Source organism: Poecilia formosa, unplaced genomic scaffold (assembly GCF_000485575.1).
Source record: "Poecilia formosa unplaced genomic scaffold, Poecilia_formosa-5.1.2 Scaffold49, whole genome shotgun sequence".
Taxonomy (NCBI): Eukaryota; Metazoa; Chordata; class Actinopteri; order Cyprinodontiformes; family Poeciliidae; genus Poecilia; species Poecilia formosa.
The window spans coordinates 855,994-864,215 of NW_006799988.1; the positions used below are offsets into that span (position 1 = coordinate 855,994).

General features: G+C 46.3%; 1 protein-coding gene across 1 annotated transcript; it reads right to left on the reverse strand.

Annotated features, from left to right (window-relative positions):
* Positions 1-157: 157 nt before the first annotated feature.
* LOC103138354 (zygotic DNA replication licensing factor mcm6-B-like) lies at positions 158-7,904 on the reverse strand. The gene is made up of 18 exons (XM_007552513.2): positions 7,646-7,904; positions 7,360-7,506; positions 7,105-7,215; positions 6,946-7,033; positions 6,689-6,850; positions 6,449-6,614; positions 6,213-6,361; positions 5,555-5,705; positions 5,325-5,466; positions 5,081-5,222; positions 4,892-4,999; positions 3,414-3,569; positions 3,126-3,254; positions 2,694-2,858; positions 2,460-2,583; positions 1,958-2,146; positions 1,714-1,853; positions 158-1,614 (listed from the first exon to the last, which is right to left on the reverse strand). Exons 1-18 carry the CDS (start codon positions 7,741-7,743, stop codon positions 1,504-1,506), a joined length of 2,478 nt encoding a protein of 825 aa, XP_007552575.1. The 5' UTR covers positions 7,744-7,904; the 3' UTR covers positions 158-1,503.
* Between the last annotated feature and the right edge of the window lie 318 nt (positions 7,905-8,222).

Below are 8,222 nucleotides of genomic sequence, written 5' to 3' on the forward strand. Positions count from 1 at the left end.
CAAAACCAAAAATATTGTTTCACTATTAATCTGGCTTTACTCAGCTGCAAACAAAAACCTGTTGAAATGGATCAGTTCATGCATTGTTGACTTTTAGATATTTTTTTCCTTTACATTTTAACATTTCTTGTGGAAATGCTCCATAAGGATTTTATTCTTCTTACGGGAAGCATTTCTGAACACAGTATCCGTTTCCCTAGAGGTTTTAATTTCACTTTTATTGCTGTTTTTGTTTTTTTGACATTTGAGTGGATCAGGAGAGAAGAACCCGCTCTGCTGATCAGGTTTTGGAATTGACCCGGACAATGTCTCGGAAGTATGGGTTCAGTGGAGCCGCATCAATTACCGCGTCAGTAACCGAGTGTGCGAGGCGTGAACGTTCCCCCGAGGGATTTTTCTGTAACGCCATGTTGAAGTTCCTGCTTTGTCCCTCTGGTGCACATCAAACGTCACGCAGTCATAATAAAATCTTTAGTCTGTTTTAAAGATTTTTCCTTTCTAAATCATGGATTTTATCAGGCTTTTTAGAGGCCGCCTTTGGGTTTTTTGTGATGAAAGCGTTTGAGGAGCAACTCCTTTTTTTGGCCTGTCTTTGTTCCAAGATGTTGGTCCAGGTTTGTATTTTATTTTATTTTATTGGCCTTTTCCCTTTGTGTTTCTTCGCCTGTTTTTTCTCATAATGTTTGAACGTCAAACGTGGGACTGAAGTCTTTAGACTCGGGTGCAATAAGCGGACATTTTAAACTTTTCGGGAACTGAAAGCACACCCTGTGTTTATGTGTTTGTGGTTTTTTCAGATTTGGAACAAAGTAGAGAATTCTCATGATTAAGATGTGCTGTACATATCCATTTAATAAAAAAAAACTTTTGTTAGAATATGGCTTGTTTGTATGTTCTTTTTGTAAATAATTAAATTTTCAGTGGATATCGTGAAGTCGATGTATTTATAAAGCACTTTATAAACAGCTATCAACTACACCAAAGTGCACATACGGATAAAACAATAAATTAAAGACAGCACAACTAGATTGCAATGTCAGGCCTTGTCATGTTGTGACAGTAATGAGTTCAACCAGAACATAATGAAACTAGTGTTTCCTGTTGCCAGTGAACTGATCTGACCTAAACCCACAACAGAGTCTGGAGAATCCAAGCTACGCTGCACTGACGCAGTAACACAAAACGATTACAAATAAGCTCTCAAGTGATAATTGAAATGCATCTTCACCAACACGGATCAGTTTAAGAAAATTTTATCAATTAAACCAACATTCCTCACTCTTCATGTCATAATAACAATAATAATACAGCTTGAAAACAAGTTTTAAGTGTTGGTATTTGTATATCATACAGTTCATACAAAGTTCAGAAAAGCTCAACGGGCAGCGTTTATTTACAACACCTCACTTTGCTACGAGTCAAAAAGCAATCTTTGTACAGCAGAGATAAACTCAAACATCTGGAACCCTCCGACCAACGTCAGCAAAACACGTCTGACGTCGTTCAATCCTCCAGGATGTAGTTGGGGTTGACGACCAGGACGCCGTCTCCTTCTGAGCTCTCGGACTCTGAACCCTTCAACCCCACCTGAGACAACTCAATCAGGATGTGGTCCTAACGGGAAAAATTAAAAATAAATAAAATTCATCCAGAATTCAGCGTCAAGACAACAGGATTTAACAAAATGTTAAAAATAGTAAGAAGTTGACTCACGTAGTGGACCAGCCGGTGAATGACCTTCTCTATCAGCCCCTTCCTGTTGATGAGTTCTTCCTCGGAGTCGATCTCCGACTCGATCTCCTTCAGATACCAGTTAACCACCGCAGTCTTCTTCAGCTCCTCCTCTTCTTCAGCTACATTATGAATTAAAAGATGGCAGAGATACAGAGATGAGCAATGTGTGTGTGTGTGTGTGTGTGGTAGAATAAATCATTCTAAATGTGAGAGTTCTCCTCACCGTCCTCTGCTCTGCGCAGATGCAGCACCAGCAGGTTGGAGATGCGCTTGTACTCGGCGAAAGACAGACGGAGAGACGGCTTGGGCTGAGCGCCGAGGTCCGCGTGTCCGTTGACGTCTCCGTTCACGTGGCCGTTGACGCCGTCCACGTGGCCGTTCACTCCATTCACTCCGTTTGGGATGTTGTTGCCTACAGAGGGAAACGTGTTACTGTAATCCAGCACTTAGTCACACGATAAATTAAAATGAGCTCAATACTTTTAATTGTTTTGGGGGGTTTTTTTAACGCCACACTTTTTTCTTCCACTAAACTTGTCAATAGTCTGCACTTGTTTAGCAAAGACCTTTTTGCAGTGTGGCTAAATATTTCTGCATTAAAAATCCCTGCTTATAGGCTTTGAACCGACATAAAAAGCACAAAATACCAAATCTAATTGTTCAATCAACCAGCAGGTTGGGGGCATCGCGTACCCACCACGGATACACTGAACGATTGACCGTACCGTCCTCCTGCTGGGACTCTTCCTCCGTTTCTTCCTCCTGCTCCAGGTTGATGTCGGGCGTCTCCACCCTGATGATGGACTTGTTCAGAAGACGGAAAGCTTCCTTCACGTGTTTAGGCTGCACCTGGTTGCACGAAGAGACAGAGCCAACCACAGAGCTCACGCAAATTAGACAATGCGCGAAAAAAAAAAAAAAAAAGGGGGAACAGATCTTGAGTCAGTCTGCAGCGTTACCTCGTCGCAGCAGTGCATGCGCGCCATGGCCTCCGAGAGGCGGATCATGCTCTCCAGCTGCCGCACCGTTATCCTCCAGGCGGACTTGGAGACGCTGCCGGAGCCGTCGCGCTGACGGAGACGCTTGTACTGCTCCACGATGAACTCCTCCGATTCGCTGGAGATCTGCGTTGGAACGCGGCACAGAGACGACGAGCATGTTTAGTAGAGCTTAGACTGACTTTAACAACAGACCCAAGCCTGAAGCAAACCCAACGTAATATGAGATTTAGCAGTGTGACTTCTCCCTCATATCGACCCAAGCAGCAGGGGTCTGAATACGTCTGCTAGACTGTTACACCAGACACTCGACATCGTGATACATGGAGTTTGTATAGTTTCTACGATTGGCCAAGAAGTAAACGATGACGGAAGGAGTTAGGCTCCGCCCACCTTGGGCTTGAACTGCCGGGCGAACAGCAGGTATCTGCGGATCTCGTCCAGAGAGTAGAGCCTGTCCACAGACTCCTCCACGCGGGAGTGCAGGTCCACTATGCGTCTGGCGATGGCGTAATCTGTGACCTGGGAATACACAAAAGTCGATTACATCAGACGACTTTTCTTCTTCTCCTACAGAATTAACAGGATGCAAGAGAGACGGGATGAACGCCGCAGCTTGAAAAACAAACAGGAGATTTAAAAAAAGCAGAACATGAGCGACAGGAAAAGCAGAAGGCGCACCTCGTTGCATTCGTCCACCAGGATGAAGAAGAGGTCGAAGCGGCTCATGATGGGGGCCGTCAGGTTGATGTTCTGCTTCAGGCTCTTGCTGCGGTCGTAGCGCCCGCTGACCGGGTTGGCGGCGGCCAGGATGGAGGTGCGGGCGTTCAGGGTGGCCTGCGGCGGGAAGAGGACGAGTCTGAAACCGCTTCCAGCCAATCGGACCCAGATATAATTCAACACCACATGGACCCAGGAATGCGTCTCATCTTCTGACTCCTCGACTCTACGTCTATGTTTTGGGATACTTTTAACATTCCAGCCGCAAAGTTAAAGTATTTTAGGTGATAAACTAAAAATACAAACGTGAAAATGGAAGGAAAATAACCGGTGTGTTTTTTAGCACTTAATCTGAATCTTTGGGAGTCCATCATAGATCCTGTTGAGAAAATAAATTTGAAATAAGCTAGTTTTAAAACTTAACATGTCTTGATTCAAATGGCCTAAATTGTGGTTTTAAATCAGTGACTTATTCTGGCCTGTTGACCTTTGTTTTGCCTGTGGCTGCAGCGGATGGTTTGCTAGGATCGTTTGAACTGCCTTTTGTCTGTGTGGAGAGCAGTACAGGAGAGGTTCCGGCTTTTTGCACTCATCTGTGAAAGGCCGTAAACACTGCAGGGGTTTTAGGCTTCAGATAAGGGGTCAGAGATAGCTCCTGGTTGGAGGAGCAAAGATACGCCTTATTTGAATAAATTAAAGAAAAGAAGATAAAACTTTCTACACAGAAGTAACAAATCAGATTTGCTCTTGCAGCTCTCCAAAGATGTCTTTGCACGTCTTTGCTTTTCTTCTTCTTTTCCATTTATGTCAGGTAAATGAATGTATGTCTCCGTTGTTCTGCAGTTTCTGGTGTAAGTTTATACATTGTCTTATATTGGATTAAACTCTGTAATTCTGTGACGTCAACACGCATTGTTGTTTTCCTTGTGGCCACACGCGGCCCGCCGAGGGGACCTGGGATCCAGAGGAAGAGAGAGCCAAACTTTTTCCAAAGTTAACCTATTTTAGAATTTTCTTCCTTAACAATCCTCATGAGGGTTGAGGCGATTAATCAAATTAATTGTGAAGAAATGATTATTGAAATAACTGTCAATTAATTGTTAGCTGGATTGCGATAAATAATAATATTGTTGTTTTGAGACTATTTTCAAGTAATGTATTGATAATGGCACAACAATGGAAGGATACCTTCTCAATGAACAAAAAAAAATGGAACTGGAAGATATTTATAGATATGCAAAATAAAACATGGTCAAAATCAATAACTAAAAATGAAAAAACAAAAAAAAACACTTGCAACCACAAGTACGATAAATTACAAACAAAAGTACCCTTCAAAAAAATATTTATTAGGGTGGAAACCAATCCAATTTCAATTTATCGTAACTGATTCGCTGCCTACTGAGAGAAAATGTGAAACCGTCTGAGGAGTTTGTCACCTTGACTCCAGCCTTGGTGATGCTGATGGTCTGCTGCTCCATGGCTTCGTGGATGGCCACCTGGTCCTTCAGGTCCATCTTGTCGAACTCGTCGATGCAGCACACGCCCTGAGAGCAAACACGGCCCGTTTCAGTACAGAATGTCCTGCCGAAGTGCAACGAGACGCGTACCAACTCCTGAGCCCTCACGTTGTCGGCCAGCATCAGAGCTCCGGCCTCGATCACAAACTCGTGGGACTCCTCGTCGCGGACCACCGCGGCAGTCAGACCCGCGGCGCTGCTGGCCTTGCCGCTGGTGTACACGGCTCTGGGACTGAACTCCTCCACGTGCCTGAGCGAACACACAAACACATACATAAGACGGTTAAAGTCTGAATAAAGGCGAGTCGATGTTTTTTTTTTTTGTTTTTTTTTCCCCAAGCATGCTCCATACTTGAGGAACTGGCTCTTGGCGGTACTCGGGTCTCCGACGATGCAGACGTTGACGTCTCCCCTGAGCGAGGTTCCCTCCATGGTCGTCTTGGGAACGCCTCCGAACAGCATGAGCAGGATGCCGCGCTTCACCTCGTCGTTCCCTTAAACATCAACCATAAGCAGTCAGCTGAAAGGTCAGAAGCCTGGAAGAAGAAAAAAAAAATGGCCAGTGGAGGCTGGAGGTCTGACCGTGGATGGTGGGGAAGAGGCTGGTGCACAGGTTGTGGTACAGGTTCTTGTCCTGGCTCATCTCAAACACTTTCTCCCACTCCTTCTCCGTCATCTGACTCTTGATGCTTTCGGCCGTTTGCTCCTCGTCACGCAGCTCCTTCCCTCCAAACTGAAACAGGAAGAGGTGAACGGGGTGTCCGCAGGTTTCAGCAAGTCGATTTTAAGACTTTGTAAGACCTTGAGTGTCACCTTGAATGAAATTTAAGACCCCAAAAAAAGAAAAAAGCTAGCTAGCTAGCATGGATGTGCTAACAGCTAGATACCGGTAGCCTGACGAAGTCTAAGCAAGACAAACTTTTGCCAGACAAAAAGTCCCGTGAAAGAGAAAGGAAAATAAACACATATACAAGATTGAGCATTTTATGATAACATTTATTTAAGACCTGTGATTAACGTATTTAAGGCCAACTTGTTTTTTTATTAATCTTATGCCCTTCATTTTAGATACATAAAAATAATAGATTTTATTTATAATGAACTCTATTATTATATTTTGTATCTCAGATATTTAAATTTAAGACTGAAAACTATTTTTTGAAGAAAGCGCAGACACTCTGGAGAAGTTACACCAGACACCAAAACATTGCTAGTGAGGATGTTGGTGTGTGTTTCTTACTCGTGGGTTAGTCGGGGCCACGTTACAGGCCAGGAAGGCCAGTCTGTATGACAACTCTCTCACTCCCAGGGCCTTCAGTCCTCTCAGCCCCTCCGACTCCAACCCCTGAGGGCGTCCAGGAACACGAGTGCTGGTCTCCGCTCGCAGGCCTAAATAGATGAAACCCACAAAAACGGTCAGTAAAGTCCACAAGGTGACATTAGAAGTGCTTCAGCGCCTGGGGTTTTAACCTGTACCAGGAGTGCTGAGCTGCGAGACGTCCGGCACGACGATGAGGGTCCCCGTGAAGTCGCAGCGATCTCCGGCCTGAGCCGTCTCCACGGCCTCCGCCCTCAGGATGATCTCCAGCGAGCGAGGGATGGAGCCTCGAGGCAGCTCCGCCTGCGTCTCCTGGATCCGCACCTGCACGAGCGAGAACGTGTCAGATGCCTGCGGGCCGGGAATGGTTTGGGAACGCGAAACCTCCTTCACGCTACCTTCTGGAAGTCGATGAACTTGGATTTGTGCGTGTCAAGGTGGAAGCGGGAGCGGTTGTTGCAGACGGGGTTCCTGCAGATGGTCGGCGGGGAGTATTTGAACTGCTGAGGGACGTCCTTGATCACCGCCTGGCAGTCCATGCACAGGAAGGTGCCGCTCACCTGCAAAAAAAAAAATACACACACAGGAAGCAGAAAATGCGTTTAGGTTCGTGGACAAAATGCCAAAAACCTCAAAGTGACACGAGCCCTCTTACCAGCTCAGGGTGGACCGGGTGCGTCCTCACCACCTGACCGCTGATCTTCACCAGGGTGCCAATACGCATGGAGGACAGCTCACGGATCCTACGTTACAGACAGTAAATCAATGGCTTTCACCTCAAAGCCAGCTGATTCAGGACTGGACAGTGTCTCACTTGTGTCTGGTGGGCAGATCCTCAATAGCGACGTAGAACTCTTTGTTGAGAGGAACATTCCCATGATCCCGGGCAAAGTTGCGAACAGCCCGGCAGAGGAAGGGATAAACCCTGGAAACGATTAAAGAACTTGATCAGTCTGGGGTTGTGATGATGGATGCGGCTGCTCCAGATGGGTTGGTGATTCCAGCTCCGTCAACTTCCGTATTGGTTGTGTTACAAATCCAGTAGCTTGTGAATGAATGTAGGCTTTACCTGTAGTACTCCTCCTGGATGGTGGTGGCCAGCTCCTGGTTGAAGCCCTCCAGGTCTAGGAAGCTCACCAGCAGGGTGTTCCTCTCGGGCCTGATCAGCTCCTCGGCCTCCCGCACATACTTCACCTCCCCATCCCCGGTCTGAAACCTGCTCAGAACATAAAACTCTCATCAGTACAGCCGTGCAGGCCTCCGTCGTCGCAAATACGAACACCACGTGTTGTTACGATCAAGCGAGAGGCCCACACACAATGCAGCACCTACTGCTCATCTTCTCCTCTACTTACTCCTCTAAGAAGGCCTGGAATAACTTCTGGCATTTTTCAGCCAGCTCGTCCTTCACGGTCGTCCCGGCATTCTCCGCGGTTGCTGTGGCAACGTCCATGATGCAACACCTTCAAAACTGTAGGCAAAATACTTTAAGAAGAAGGTTTCTGCAGCGGACAGTTCGTCTCTTCTTCCGTTCCTTCAGCTCGCTCCCCCGCTGACAACAGAGGACTGTTTCGCGCGAAAAGTTAGGCCACGTGACGTTTGGCGCGCCACTCTCGGCCAATCGGAGCTGCCGTGTAGATATTTTTCCGGTTTGTAGCCAAACAGAGGATGAAACGTCAAATGACGGGTTGTTCCTCTGCGTTTTTTTTTTTCTTTCACCGCGGTGCGGTGTGTTTCCTACGGTACGGAGCCCCCCAGGGGACATGGGGATTTTTTTTTCTTTTCGCGGGGTAATCAGTCATCTGACTGTGTCTCCATTGTGTTCGTGTCTGAATGGTTTAAAGGGCAGCTTTCAGTGCCTTTCCATCTGAGCCTTAACAGACACAAACATGCAGTAAATAAATCGATTTTCAATCAGTTTTTTGCACCAGA